General features: G+C 44.4%; 1 protein-coding gene across 1 annotated transcript in view; it reads right to left on the bottom strand.

Moving 5' to 3' along the window:
• EWSR1 (EWS RNA binding protein 1) overlaps positions 1-16,048 on the bottom strand; it is a 42,937-nt gene that overhangs the window by 10,860 nt on the left and 16,029 nt on the right. The window contains exons 2-7 of the mRNA XM_044685483.1: positions 15,806-15,889; positions 11,245-11,281; positions 11,052-11,103; positions 8,649-8,772; positions 2,610-2,796; positions 150-317 (exon numbers count right to left, since the gene is read on the bottom strand). Of these exons, the coding sequence (XP_044541418.1) occupies positions 150-317; positions 2,610-2,796; positions 8,649-8,772; positions 11,052-11,103; positions 11,245-11,281; positions 15,806-15,889 (652 nt within the window). The remainder of the gene's footprint in view (positions 1-149; positions 318-2,609; positions 2,797-8,648; positions 8,773-11,051; positions 11,104-11,244; positions 11,282-15,805; positions 15,890-16,048) is intronic.

Genomic DNA, 16,048 nt, shown 5'->3' with positions numbered 1-16,048 from the left:
TCTTTATTAATCTTTACAATCCTATTCCTTTACTAAGGAATTAGCCTTTTTAAAGCATCCGCAATGGTGTCAGGCTTATCTCATTCACAGAACATGTCATCATCCCCAAGGATGAGATAAAGCACATTCAGGCACATCCCAAGAGTTACCTGGTTGGAGGATAGGATGGAGGTGCGGTGACTGGCTGCATGGGGTAGCTGCCTGGCACCTGTGGGTAACTGTAGTTGCTCTGCCCGTATCCTAGGCTGGGTTGGCTGTAGCCTGCTGTACTAGATTGAGGCTGACTAGTCTCAGCGGGCTTGCTACCATCCTGGGGTCTAAAAGGAGAAATGTACAAAGTAAGAAGCCAGCTTTCTTCCAGGCACACTTTACTACAAATCCCTAAGCACTCTCCACATATGAGCAGCACACATCCTTAGGACCATCTTGGAAATAAGAAGGCTCCTCAGAGCGAGTTTATAAATGCTTTTGCTGGAAGGGAATATTAAGGAGTGGGAGGGAAACGTTCCCAAATTTATCTCATTCAGTCACATTCCCCATTTCCCCTAACGTAAAGGTAGTTAAGAGTTGGTTGGGTTGGGCTGGGGAGGTGGTTTGCAGGGGAGAGGGCTTTTTTTCCACTAGACAAGTGACAGCGGGGAGAAGGGGATTTCACAACTTTTCAGTCACAGGAGTGTTTATGCAAACCCGAAGTTTGGTATATTTTAATGTAATAGAAGCATCTGAAGTGTATTTCTTAAAATATGGCTGTCCATCTCTAATATTTGAAATTAGGAGTGTATACAGATACTAATTTGCTGATGGGTCATCTAAACTTGTCTCAAGGTGCACCTCATGGCAATACCATAGTGGGGCTGGGCTGTTTCTCCCCAAATCCTTCTAGAGCAGTCATGGAAACCAGGCAGCTGTTTACCAGCCAAGGAGACGCAAAATAAAATGGGTCAGGTGGAGTGTGGACCATCCTCACGAGGGTAAGAAACTAATACAAAGCCTGGAAAGGCCAGCACATCAGCTCTTCCTGTGGCCTTGATGTCAGCCTCTCTCTAGGGATGCAGTAGAAAGGGGTCAAACTATTAGAAGTCGGGTACTGACAAGCAGTGGCAGGCCTGAGAACTGCTGTGAAATGCAGGCCTCTCCAGGCTCTGAGTCCAACCTCAAGACTTTTTCCAGAGGGCCAAGAGATCATTCCACCATTCCCAGTACAAGGGGATTGTGGGGCAGAAAGGAGATTAGGAAAGCTGGCTTTTGTTTCGATGGCTGTTTTAAAAAGTATCAGGAATGAGAAACTATGAAGATAATCAGCAACAAAGAAGGAACTGAGGCAGTGAGTGACTGATTTCATCCCAATTCCTAGATACTTCAGAGATAGGGTGGATATACTCTTGGTTGGAGTGAGGCTTCAAAGGACTTACTGAAATGAGAAAGTACACTGAAAAATGGCCCGTTACAAATTGCCCGAAGTGTTTAAGTCGATTGCAATGGGGTGCCATAGGTCACCAGTCAGCTACTTGAAATGGTTCCTAGGGAGACCCAACTTGAAGAAACTGAACTGGCTCATGCTGCTCAGATATGAGCCACTCTGATGACCCCCTGATAGGTCCTGATTACTCACTGTGTGTTTCAGAAGTAATTTCACCAGTCTTTGCCCGAGCTAATTTCTTACCTCTACGGCAGACAATAAGTCTAGGTTACAAGTCGATCTCTCCTTTATTCCCTACAAGCTTTTCTTTCAATTCAGTTTTACTTCCTTCAACGCTGTAGCAGCCACCAAGTACACTGGCTAAAGTAAAGACCTTCAATCCTCTGTTAAGCAACAAGTAATACTGTTTACCCACTGCTAACCAGCCAGGGGAGATTGAAATTGCTTACCCTATTGTTCAACATACACTATGGTACCCAGCTGATGACACACCTGACTTTGTGTCTCTATCATTAAGGCCCATCCATAATTGTAGAGGAAAACTGTTAACTGCCAAGTCTAAAGACAAACATAGTGAAGTAGCATGGCCTCCTAGAGATGTGGTGTTCAGACAACTGGGTCCCATGCTACCACCCCTGTTGCAGTTAGCAGTTTTCAGAAAAGAGAAAACCACATCATACATTGGTTGGTGAAACCGAACTTAGGTTAAAAGTACAATTTTACCAGTCATCCCACTGTGAGAAAAATTCAAGACTCTTCTTCTTGGTTCCAAATTATATATTTGGGTAAACCAGAGCAATACCCCACTCCCCTAAAGCCCATCACCATTGAGGACAGATTATAGAACTCATGAGCACTACACAATTTAGCCACTCAGTGGCACAAATCTGTGTTTTCTTGGAACCTAGACGTGGAAAAAGCCCTTGTAGTGAGCACAAGGCCAATTCACTTGCTTCTGCAATAGAAGGCACCTACTGTAATAACACTTGAGGGATGGATCCAGTGTTCAAAACAAATGAATGGGAAACTACTTCTCTAAAAGAAAAGTCATATTCTGGGTTAAAATTCCCCTGGAATTAAACACTAGGTTTCTGCAAGTGTCTATTCTCTAGCCCCTAAAGCATGTAGCATTCTAACAATCTGACACTGGAGCCTGACAGAGACTAGCAACAGGTAAGCATGGCATTACCTTGCAGGGGCTGCAGTTGCTGGCTGCTGCCCATAGGTTGGGTAAGCAGGCTGGGTGCCATATGCAGATTGGGCTGCATAGGATGCTTGGGTGGTCGTAACTGTAGCAGTGGTGGTGTCGTAGGCCCCCGTGCCATATCCTTGGACAGGCTGACTGTAAGCTTGAGGTGCAGTTGGTGTAGTATAACCTGGAACAGACAAGACCTAATTAATTCTAGACTCCCCAGAAGGAGGAGAGCTGGCAAACCCACGTGGCACAATGGGAAGGACCTCGGGCCTAAATCAGAAAGACTGTGTCTCACTGAGAAAAATAAAGGTGCTGGCTAGATTCAATGAATGGTCTTTAAGGTCCCTCCTTATTCTAAAGCTATGAGTAATGATCTACGATAGGCTTAGTGACCTGGGCTCCAAAATCAGGATACCAAACCAGAAGCCCATTTTTTAAGTGCCATTTTTCAGTGTTTACAATATTACCGGGTTAAAACATCATCTCTTACAAAAAACAACCCCAAAAGGTTTATAGTCCCATAGGACAAAGCTCTTGGGTACGTTGAGGTTGTTAGCCCAGAATTTTGAGGTCTGTTTCTAAAACTATTCCTTGAGGGAAAACATTGGGTTTCTTTTCATTCTATATCCTCTTTAGTGATAATACATGAAATATGCTCTTAGTATCACTTCAAAATCACAACAGAATCAACTGTTTTAAACTTTTACTTTCTTGTATTCTTAATTAGCAACCTATTATAAAACAAACACATCTTTAAAAATGCCAAGCCTAGGGGCAGCTGGGTAGCTCAGTGGATTGAGAGTCAGGCCTAGAGACGGGAGGTCCTAGGTTCAAATCCGGCCTCTTCCCAGCTGTGTGACTCTGGGCAAGTCACTTGACCCCCATTGCCTACCCTTACCAATCTTCCACCTATGAGACAATACACAGAAGTTAAGGGTTTAAAATTATAAAAAAAAAAAAAAAAGCCAAGTCTAGGGATGAGGGCAGAATGAGTATTTACAGAGAAAAGAAACAAAAGCCAAAATCTGGGTCACTAGTTCAAACATACATAGAAGCACAATAACATTTCATTTTAACCTGCCCTAGCAGCAATTTTAAATGAGTTATCCTAGAAATTCCAGAGAGCAAGTTTTCCATCAAATATTAAGGAGGTGAAGAAATTGACTTATAATTTAAACATACTAAAAACAATGGCTTGGGGGTTAGCTCCTATAGTAAAAAAAGAACTTCTAGAAAAAGCAGAGGTCAACTCAAATCTGAGGAATGATGGGACAGAAAACTGGGCAACAGTAAAATATACACTGATGAGGGGGGAGGCTAAAGGTAAAATCACAACAAAAGGAAATTTGATAACAATTTAAAGTAACAATTTTAAATCTGGACACACACCACCTAAAGATAGCTATCATCAAAAAAAAAAAAAAATTCATTTGAGATTCCAGACTTATTCCTCCTAACTACCTACAGTTCAAGTTTTTCTCTGCTGCTCACTCTTAGGGCTCACTGCTCTAAGGCTTCCCTAATTCAGGACTTCCTAGTCATGTGGTCAAGAAAGCTCGCCTCACCAGTGATGACCTAATAGGGCCCTGGTCTTTGCTACCGTCTGGCTTCCTTTCTTTCAGTTACCACTCCCCCACCTGTGACCACTGTTCTCATGAAACAGATCCTAGCTCCCAGTGGACTGATGCCAAGACCTCGGTAGTCCCTGCCCCCAATAAAACCCACACTGCCACCCTTGCTAGGTTCTACAAACCCAGGATCAAACTCTCCACTCATACTTCATTCCCTCTGACATACAAGAAGTTCCAGTGGCAATGTATTTTTTTGGGGGGAAAATGTAGGTACTAAGCCATAAGGTCTTCACATAGCTGGCATGTTGGGTAATGCAATCAACTCATTCAGTCTATAGTCTCAAAGAGTCCTAAATTGAATCACTGTTTGTTAAGTCCAAATTGGTTTACTTCTGGCCAGAACACAATCCCACTTATTGTGACTCTTACAAGATCTATTTCCACCCACCAAGACAAGTCCTCTACAAAATTTACAAGGCAAGCAATTTAAAGAAATGACATTTTGCCATTGTCCAATTCATCATAGCAAACTGCACAGTGACAATTAATGCCTCATTTTTGCATAATGATTATGGTGAGAAACTAAAGTAATTAATCATCTTTATTCATCTGCAGTGCCTTGACAAGCTGAGCAAAATGATTACAGGTAAAGAAAGAGCAAAGACTTAACAAACTGAAAAGACTTTGAGGGAAAGGAGTATAAGGGGCATTAACACAAAACAATCAAAATCAAAATAAGGTTATTAATCTCTTATTTGGCAAAACGCTCCCATTTTTATGTTCCATGAAAATTCCCTTTCAATGTCTGGTAGAGACAACTCTGAGTTAGGCCAATGGACCACAAGCTCTGGCTGGTCTTCCAACTGGAGAAGTTTTGCTCTTGGATCTGGTAATGACTGTGTTTACTGGGTTTGGAGAGCTTGGTGTCAAAAGGATGGCCCCACTCACGTGTTGGTTTGTTTTGTTTGGGGCTTTTCAGGTCACACAACTTCTATCTACTAAGGTGCAGAGAGGGGTGAGATTTTCTACCAGCAGAGGGAATAGTCATATAGTGGAAAACCTGGATCTTTGGGAAAAGGTTCCAGATCCCCTTTCTCTTGCAATCTAGTCCCATTCTAACAAACTGCTCAAATACTTTCCTTGGCAATACGAGCATATTTTTCTGCATGCTGAAGAATGGAGAAATTTAAAATGGCCATCTCACTTCAAGACATTCAGTTTTCTTGAAAATCATGAGGGGCTGCTGGTGTATTAGGCCAAATGGCAGACAAAAATGGTGAGAAAATGTGCCCAAAGGCACTGCTTGCCCAAACACTGGGCCAAATAGTGCAGTAATTTCTTGTTATTCAGAAGAAAAGATTGGAAAGATTCATTAAATCAAAGGGAAGGCTGTTAAATCTAATTAGAAACAAAATTAGAAGCCAAAGAAATAGTTAAAGCTTTAGTGAGCCAACCAAAAACATTTCAGTTATGCAGTCATTCACATCCAATTAACAGAATTCTCACATTCTCTCCAATAACTAGCTAGCAGGGATGGGTCAGCTCATGAGCTACATGTAGTTCTCCTAGGCTAAGGCCTTGGTTCTTCAAGGCCTCTAATTTCTGTAAGGAGACTATCAGACCAGTCTCAGCCTGGGGGGGGGCTTTCAGCAAATTAAGACTTACACGGTGGCCCCAGTCCTGTAAACAGTCCTCATCTTAAAGTCTTAACAACTACCTTTCTCCTGAGGTTGGGTCCAATTCAATGTTCTCTGATCTCAGGCAGGCCCCTCACCCACTGGGTTGGGTAGTTATGACTGATACTTTCCCATTCTTCTCCAGTCTTGGATCCCTTCCTCCTACTGCTCTGTCCATCAGGAGCAGCTTCCTCATTTCCTCTTCCTCTTTCTGCCCCAAATCTCTTTTCTGATAAAAGCCTTTGACATGGCTCTTCCTGAGGCAGAACCCCAACTCTGGCCCTTAATCCCATATTCCTTCCCATCTTTCAGGGACTTGCCCCCTCAAGTCTCTCACTGTCTATACGCCATCCTTAGAAAACCCTGCAGTCCTATAAGATTTTACTGAGTTATTACTAAGCTCCAGAGAATCAAGTCTAGGCATCGATTTCCCTTACTACCCAATCAGTTCTTTAAAGGCTTGCAATGGCCGGTGGGCCTTCTCGTCTCACCATCTGACCACTAGAGGTCTCCAAATGTAGAGCTCTAACTCCCAGATAGCACTGCATTTTCTGTCTTTAACTCTGGAGAGCTGAGCCCTCCAACCTTCTTCTTTTGGACTCAGGATCCAACCCATTTCAGTCAATGCCACACACAGCCCCTCCTCCCTCTCTCTCCCCCATCTTGGTTAGTGATCGCTTCTGTTCCCAGGTGTTTCAGGATCTCTACATTCATTAGTGACCCAAGTCTCCAGCCCTATTGTCTCTTCTGAAATCCAGCTCTTTATCAGCAGCTCCCTGCTGGCTGTCTTCCCATAGAAACCAAACTTCTCATAACCAACAAAGACCAGATCCCACCAACCATTCTGAGCCTTGCCTATTTCTGTAATTGGGCACTACCATCTTATCCGATACCCAGCTTCAGTACAGTCATCACCCTTTACTCTCTCTCACCCACCATTCATCCAAATTCAACTGAACATGAAAGTATCATACATGAATGACAAGCCAGGTGCCATGCCGGGGATCACAGCCGGGCCCGATCTCCAACAGTCTCCATCTCTTTTCACCATTGATAATGCTGACAATAGGTCGAGCCTTTGCCACTCTCTCACTTGCATCTTTGAGAGGGGTCAAGGTCCAATTGGTCCCACTGGGCTTCCAGCCTCTCCCATTGCTAATCCATTCTCCCAAGAGCTGCCAGAGAGTATTTCTACAGCAGAACCCTGACCGTGTCACCTCTTCACTGAAACATTCCAGGAGCTCCCCACTTAACACGTTCTACCAATCTAGTTCCCCAATACCTTACAGATTTGACATCCCATTTATATTTTCCCCTACAGAAATTCTTCATTCCAAGCTAGAGCTATTTCCCCTGAAGGCATGCCCTAGGCCTATCTGGTCCCTGCAGTTCACTCCCCTCTCCCTTTTTCCCTGTCTCTATATTTCCCTTTTGTCTTGGTAACCCTGGCGTCTGGCACAGAGCTCAGCACAAAGAAGTACTTAAGAAAACACCACATGATAAACATATCTGAAGTCTAGGCAAAGAGCTTTATTATTCCTATTCAAATAAACAGGATGATATGAAACCCATTTCAGTTCTTGCTCTAATTGCAACTATCACTGGGGAAATTTTGCAATGAATATTTTTAATATTAATCAGCCACACACCAATTAGACAGATTAGGGAGTGCTCTGCACTAATCTGCTATATAATTGGATGAATTGTTTTAGGGTCCCCTTCCTCCAAAATCTTTGCTATCCAAAGAAACTAGACTGGGCCCATTGCATGAATTTTGAGGGTAAGCCTCTAAGATTATGGACCTTTAAATGTAACACAAAAAAGAGCAGCTAGAAATGTTACTTAAAAACTGAGCAGAATCAAATACCATGTGAGGTACATGTTTTCATTTATTCCTCTTTTAACCCAAATGTCGCTGTAATTTGTTCTAATTACTGAACTTATTTTTAGCTCCCCCAAACAGCTGTGTATATGACTGAAGGTGGACTAAAAAATAAACTCACAAAGTTTATTAAGACAAAGTTAAATGTATGTCTGGACTAGAAATCACAGACAAACAAGGACCATGCAGGGTGGTGATTGGATTCTCTAAAACATGTCTAACCATGCAGTCTGCCCATTAGAGAATAGAAGTCAGTTGGATAATCAGCACATGGAATACCTTGGGGAAAAGGGCAAGCTACTATTATATTTAACAAGAAAACCCTCCCCAAACCGAACTGAAAACACCCAGGTCTGTAAATGGCACCTGCTAGGAGTGATGTGATGTTAGGTTTCAGGGATAAATACATGAAGACCTAAAAGGTGAATTAACATCACAGGGTTAGACAAGATGACGAAGCATTCCCCATGCAAGAATGAGCAGGAAAGTCAAACCTGTACCGGCCCCTTCTACTGTGGAAAGCACAAAACACAAAGTAGAGGGTGTACCATCAGATGAAGTCAGCAGTCAAGTTCACTAACCAGTTTGATTTTTAAAGCAGCCAAATCTAATCCAGCTCATTCTCCACTATCTGTGTCCAGGCAATTCCTTACAGCCTTGATGTGTTCTGCAGAGCTGCCTAATTCATTCCACAGCCATGAACCAGTACCCAAAATACTCTAGAAATAATTTACAAGGGTGGGTTTCTCCTCCCTAGAGTTTATCCCCCCCCCCTTCACTATGATCAGAGTATTAAAAAGAGAAGGGAAAAAGCTGCTGCCCACTGCTCCCCCCAAGTTTGTCAAACACCAGAACCATATGCCAAAGACCCTCTTTTAACAAGCCCTTTCCTGCCAGGTCTTACCTGTTGGAGGCTGTCCATAAGAGGTTGCATACGCAGTCTGCCCATACGTCGCAGTTGTTTGAGCCTGTGTATAGCTGACATCAGTAGGCTGCCCGTAGGCTCCATAACTTTGTTGCCCATATGCCTGCCCCAGAGAGAAAGGCCACACAGGTTTAGTAGCAAGCCTACAGCTGAGCTAGGCAGGCTCCTCTTCAGATTCTAAGCGACTACACAGAAGAAGAAAGTCCAGGCAAGCTCTTTTCTAGGAAGGAGATCTCCAGGAGAGGCAGCACATGCTGGCCAGTGGAACTCGAGCCCTGCCATTTAATCCATTCTCTGCAGCCCAGGCAAAATCTCAGAGGCAGACATGAACTTGTTATCCCTTGCTCAATGTCTTACATTTTAGTAACCCGAGCCCCCGGCTCTTTCATCAGCCAGACTCCCAGCTAACTTGGAGACAGCCAAGGAGCCCAAAGGGAGAGTAATGAGGACCCAGGTGTCAGGCGGTCAGAGCTGGATCAGGAGACACAAGCAAATGTTACATGAAAAGCCCAGAGAGGGAATCAGAGTGACTGAGTCCACCAGAGGATATTCTGGTCACCTGGGCCTGCAGACTGATTAAGCTGTGCCACACAGACTCTTACAGTTATAATGAGCATGAACATGCTAGAACCTATGGGGGTAGCCAGGCCTACAGTTGGGAGATCTGGGTTCAAATCTGGCCAAGACACTTCCTAGTTATATGACCCTGGGCAAGTCACCTAACCCTATCTGCCTAGCCTTTGTCTTTTGGTCTTAAAAGAGTTCTTACCAAGACAGAAAGTAGAAGTTAAAAACAAAATAAAATAATACCATACTTGAGCCTCCTCTAAGGAGTCAGCTGGCGAGGCACTATCTTTTGAACTAGAACATTCAATAATACATAAAAACAGGCAAGGAATGAACTGTTCTTTGGCCCGGAGACTATTCATCCTCACTGGCTTCATTTAAATGACTAGTTATACAAGAACTGCAAGTGAGTGGATCATGGTGGTATCTAGGATAGGTTTTCATGGTACAATATCAGGAATCAACTGAATGCCACAGGACATCTCCAATTTGATGCTGGACTTAAAAGCTGGGGAGGGACAGTTCTACAACCTATCTCCCATCAAGTTGTCTTCTGTTTGAGGACGTTTTTTACGAAGTTCGCCTTTCTTCCCAACACATACACTAGACAAAGAAGACCCAAAAGAGAGATGGCGCCAACACTCTGATATCAAGGAGGGAGAAGACCTCTTTGCCAAGGAGTCTCTGCTAAGTAGGCACCTGGTTGGCCTTGCTGAAAGCTATCATTCTTGGGTGCTCAAAGAACCATAAGGCATGACTTGGACTGACAGGGTCCACAAAGATCTAAGATGTATGCAAATATAAAAAGGACTGCCATGTCACATGTGAACCCCACCTGAGGTTCTGACCGTAGGCCTGACAATTGAACTGCCACACCATACAGCCTCTGTGTTCACTCTCTATACCCAGGTCCTTCAATGATTGGGGGGGGAGGACGGGGAGGACCAGGACTGAGCAAAGAGCAGTGATAGGAGAATATGGCAACTGAAAAAACTAACTGTGATCTTAAAAACCACATAAAGAGAAGCATCCAACAGTCCTGAGAAGCCAAGTGGAATATTGGATAATATTCTCCTATCTTCCCCCATAAGTAAGATAATATTATGACAAGCCCTTTGCAAACTCCAAGACACTACCAGAATGTCTGCCGTTGCCAACAGGCTGGGTGCCACATTTTAAGAAGTTTGCTGGTAAGTTGAGTAGCATCCAAAAAAGGGCGGCCAAGTCAGGTATCGAAAGGTCTTGTCAATGCTTTAGGAGTTGTGGTTCTGAAATGTTACAAGCCCCATTTTTCAGACAAGGAAATAAGAGGTTCAGCAGTGGTCATTTGCCTTTAGCTGTAGACAAATTATGTTAACACTTTTACAAGGAAATCATTCTAAGGTATATCTATGACCACAGGGATATTACTAATTCAGGTGAAAATTGAATGCAGGAAAAGCTGAATGAATTTAGAAACCCCCCTATTTATTTACCAAATCAGTCTAAGGACAGATCAGATGGAGGACCACTAGGTGGTTCAGTGGATAGAGCCAGTTCTGGCAGTTAGAAGATTCAAATCTGGACTCAAGACACTTCCTAGCTGTGTGACCCTGGGCAAGTCATTGCCTAGCTCTTACCACTCTTCTGCCTCGGAACCAATACACAGTATTGATTCAAAGATGGAAAGTAAAGGTTTAAAAACAGAATGTAATGTCAGATGAAATGTCAGTCTATCTGTTCTGGCTGCTGTTTTTAAATGGCTTTTGGTAAAGTAATGCTGACCCCTGAATTTTATACCTTAAAGATCTAAATATATGGAGGTATCAAGATTACCTGGGTGGTCTGTGCATATCCTTGAGCTGGCTGGGCTGCATAAGCACTGTAGCTGTAAAAAGAGACAGAACATATCAAAGGTCAAGATTCTATCATTTCAACCTGTATGTGTCTGGACAAGAGGGAAAATGGAAAGCCACTGCTCTACCAGGCCCTCTTCTTTTCTATGCTAATAGAGATGAACATTACTTACCCCTGCTGGGCTGCAGCTTGACTGTAGGTACTATAGTCTAGAAGAGAGAAGGAAAAGGAGAGGTTAAAGCCAGGCCAAACAGAGATGGAAACAGGAACAAGCAAGTGATTCAAATGTCAGGAGGGAAACCGGGAACTGCAGGAGTGACAAAGGACAGAAGAGCCACTTTCTTAGATGCTTAACTAAAAACAAGAGTCCAATTTCTTTCTAAGAGGCTTTTAAAAATCAAGGCCACCAATATGGAAGTAGGTTTTGCATGATAACACATGTATAACCCAGGTCAGATTGCTTACCATCTCCAAGAGAGGGAGGGAAGGCAGAAAATTTAGATCTTATAATTTTGGAAAACATATATTGAAAATTATTAATACATTTACTTGGGAAAATAGCTTTGAATAAAAAAGGAAAAAAATTAAGGCCACTTAACATTTAAATATTCTGAGTAAGCTCAAATGGATAAAACACAGTGCCAGCTTCTAAGGCAGAGGCCAGCCCCTAATAGCTCCCCTTGCTTCCCAGGGAAAAACTGTTCTGACTAGAGATCTCAAATGCCCACCTCTGGTCACAGAGCCAGGACCCTTGGAAGAGCTCACAGTTATATGGCACTCTAGGGTTTTGCAAAGCACTTTACAAATATCTCATTTGACCCTCACAACAACCCTGAGAGGCAGGTGTTATTATGATCCCCATTTTACAGACAAGGAAACTCCCGAGAGAAGTGTCTCCCCAACTCCAGGACCAGGACTCTGCCCACTGTGCTGCCTCAAATTCAAAAAACAGATGAGGGGAAACAGGAAGAAGTGGAAGAAACTTCATTTGAAATCAGAGGACATGGTTTCCAATCCAGACTCTGTTGCTTATTGCCTCAGTGACAGTGGACCAGTCTCAATATCCTCAACCACAGATGAGGGGGTTAGACTGGGGATCTAAATCCCTTTCCAGCTAAGGAGCCCATGACACTGAGAGTGATCAATCAGGGAATAGAGAGCTGGGCCTGAAATCAGCTTGAGAGCCAGTTCAAATCTAGGCCTCAGATACTCTCTCAATTCATAACCTCAGATGAATCACATAACCTCTGCCTCAACTTCCTCATCTTTAAATAGAGATAATAATAGCATCTACCCTCCAAGGATTGTTGAGAGAATCCAATGAGGTAATATTTGTCAAGGGCACAAGGCTGGCTGGCTTGCTTGCTTCCTTCCTATATAGAGGGCAGCAGAGATCATAATTTTTACTTGTCTTTTTGCCAATCTTTCTTTGGAGATGTTATAGAACATGTGGGGATGAAGAGAAAGACATTTCATTCTCAGTAACAGCAAAAGTCTTTTAAAAACAACTGACAGTATGATTTCCACGTCCCTTGAAGTATGTCAATCTTTTCTGGGGGAAAACAACTTTTTAGAAAAACCAAAATCAACCATCTTCCTGCAATTGCAAATAGTCTACAGCAGTGATGGACAAACTATGGCCAGAGGGCCAGATGGGGGGAGGGAGGGCCCTGAAATGTTCTATCTGCAGGTGTTATTCCTAATCTGACAAATACAATGAGTAGGATACACTACAATGAAACTTCGAAAGAGTTGCCTTAGAAACAGACCTACAGATGAGCATTTCCTTTCCTTTGGCCCCTCTTTAAAAAGTTTGCCCATCACTGCCCTAGAGGTAGTCATGTGGGTAGTAATTCAGGAGAAACTTTAAGCAAATTATTCAGGGAATTGGGAGTAGGATTTCTCCCATTCTGCCATATAACTTTCTTGATTCTTACTAGTGGAACCTAGTCTACAACCACGACCGTGTTAAGAAGCCAATTTACAATCCTTTCTCAACCTTACCAGAAAGCAAAGCAGTTCAGTAAAGAATGGGAGTAATTTCTGAGAAAAATTGTCTTAATGAAGTGTTTATAAGTAGGGGGAAAACCAGAGAGGCCAATAAATGTTAAGTGGACGACTTAAACAAAGTTAAGAACCACCGCAAGAGTCCAGTCAAGCATAGCAGAACTCTCCTCACCAAGGCAGAAGGCACAGTTTGTTCTAAGAAGGGCTCTGCCATCAGGGTGGAAACAAAAAGACGACTGACTCTTGGAAAAGGCAACAGTTTTGCTCTTCATGTATGGATTCTAGAATCCACTCAAACTCCTTTGCCCTTGAGTGAGAATGGTTTCTCAAGATTTCAAGTCTGCTTATCTTTCGGCATTGTAATGTGTAACTTTTCCTCTTTTCTACTCCTTCAGGAACCCCGATCATCTGCCTAAGCTATCTACAACAACAGAAATCTAACTATTTAATCAAATCTCAAGCATTTCCAGTAACACTACCCATTATCCTTCCTAAGGTAACTTTCTTTCATGTGACCAAATAGATAACCTAAAATTCAAATATTTTTACTTTACTCACATTTAAAATTAACTAGCTTATGTGACATCCACTTCAACATCATTTTGGAAATCATTAACAACTGAATTATAGAAGTGTATTTTTTTGCACAAGAATAGGGGTTGGAGGCGTAGCAAAGCAATAAATTAACTGCTGAAATCTTAACAAGATTTTAAGAATATCATCAGAAAATTCTCCCCTTCAATAGGAAAATTCAGTAAAACAACGCTGAAAAGTCAGTTCTCAAACATTTAATATAGTTTTCTCCCACAGGCATAAAACATCCCAAACAATGTCGCACAGCTTCTATGGTGGTTATGTACTAGTCCTATAATGCAGTAATCAAATCTTTTGTGGTTTTCAGATTTGGCATCAATATAGAATCTATCTAAAGTCCTCAGACAATGGACTTTTTATAACAGAATTACCTGGAGGCAGTGAGGTGACCCAATGGACATAACACTAGGCCTAAAGTCAGAAAGAAAGGAGTTAAAAAGGGAGCCTCAGACACTTCTTAGCTGTGTGACCCTAGGCAAAGCTCTTTGCCTCTCAGCCTCAGCTTCCTCATCCAGAAAATGGGGATAGCAGAATACCTCTACCCCAGAAGGGTTGCTGTGAGGATCTAACAAGAAAATATTTTGTGAGGTACTTAGCACAGTGTCTGACACATAGTACCAGCCAGTTATTATTTTTAAGAGTTTTAAGAAGACAACGTGTGAGGGGGTAGCTATGAGAGCCAAGCCTGGAGTTGGGAGATGTTGGGTTCAAATCTGGTCCCATACATTTCCAGGTGTGTAACCCTGGGCAAGTCAAGACCTCCCACCGCCTAGCAATATTGATTCTAAGATGGAAGCTAAAGGTTAAAAAAAAAAAAAAAAGTCTAGAAAAATACATTAGCGCTAGAAGAGTCTCTCAGAGGATCACCTGGTCTAGGGGCCCTTACTCTGGGATCCACATACTTTAAAGAACAACTTTCTCTTGGAATAACTATCATTGACTATCTTTGTAATTCTCTGTAGTTCATTTTATGCACTTAACGTTCTGAGAGAGGGTGCAAAGTGCCAACAGGGGCACAACACAAAAAAGGGCTAAGCATTCCTGAGAGAATGGAATCTCCTTTTGCAGAAGACAGTACATTTCCCAGTAGGGGGAATGACTTCTGGGTCCCAAAGCGGGTAGGTGTTAATGACCAACTCAGTTTACTTTATAAAAAAACAGTAGCCACAAACCACTTTTCCTGCAAAGTCCCTTCCCCCAACTCACTAACAAAGATTGAGGAGAGCAAAGGAGGGACCTTAAATCAGAGTTGAGTGACCACGAGATGGTGGCTGACCACTACCGGATCGGCTGAATCCCAGGACAACAAGGCCCTTTTGTTGGCTCTCAAACTAAGAATGTCTCTCCCTTCTCTGGATTTCGGCCCTCCCGAATGCCGCTCTGTGCCAGAGTCTACAGGAGCAGACTGGGAGGGAGGGTGGAGGTCCTGCCTGAAGGCTCCCAAAGCCCGGGAAACACAATATAAGCCTAGGCTGGTAGGGCCGGGTTTGCTCCCTCCTGGATGTGCGGGGCCGTTCGCTGCTGTCACGCACTAAGGTAGCGACTCTCCTCGAGCCCATAAGCAGGAGAGAAAACTCACTCTCTCCTCCGCGCACGGTGGGGGTCGGCCGGGCGCCGAAATCACTCCCCCAGCCCAGCCCCGCACCGCCTTTTGTCCTGCTTAGGTGGAGGGAAACATCGCAGTGGGGAGCTGCCAGCCGTCCAACCCGGGCCCCGTAGATTTGTTTATTTCAGAAACAGACTAGCGGAGAAGAGAGCCGCTAGCTTCCTCCAGCCCGGGCCCGCTCCCTTCTCTGCCAAGCTTCCGTCATTCCCGAGGCTCTAGGGGTCACACACGGCCTCTCCACGGGGCCTAAGCACAAGATGCAGGCTCAGCATTTCCCTTTTCCGCTTCCTACTCACAGCTCGACAGACCGGGCTGAGATTAAAGGCGACCCCGAGGCCCAAGTCCCTGACCACCAGAGATGGTCACCGAGCGGCCCCCGGGCCGGACAAAGGACCCGGCCCGACGGGCTCCCCTCCTAAAGGAACTTTGGAACCAAGGAGGGTGACCCCGCGGGGCCTCGCGAGGGATAATAACGTGCCCAGGCGCCGAGGCCCAGCCCGCCTTCCCGAGGCCAAACGGCGCCTACCCTCGAGGGGCTTCCGTGCCCAGGGCGTGGCGGCGACGGCGGCCCGGCCCACGTGGCGGGAAGGCGCGCGGTCCGCGGAAAGGCCTCGCCCGGGGACACAATGGAGGCGGCGGCGGCAGCGGTGGACGACGGCCGGGCCGGGCCAGCGCGGGCCCGGGCGCGAAGTGGCGACGGGGGCGCGCGCGCGCGGCCGACCCTGCTTCCTCCCCCTCCTAGCCGCGCGCCGCCGCTGCCGCGCGCCCC

Source organism: Gracilinanus agilis, chromosome 1 (assembly GCF_016433145.1).
Source record: "Gracilinanus agilis isolate LMUSP501 chromosome 1, AgileGrace, whole genome shotgun sequence".
NCBI classification, from domain to species: Eukaryota; Metazoa; Chordata; class Mammalia; order Didelphimorphia; family Didelphidae; genus Gracilinanus; species Gracilinanus agilis.
The sequence above is the reverse complement of the archived record's forward strand: the minus strand, read 5'-3'. Positions and strand labels throughout refer to the sequence as shown.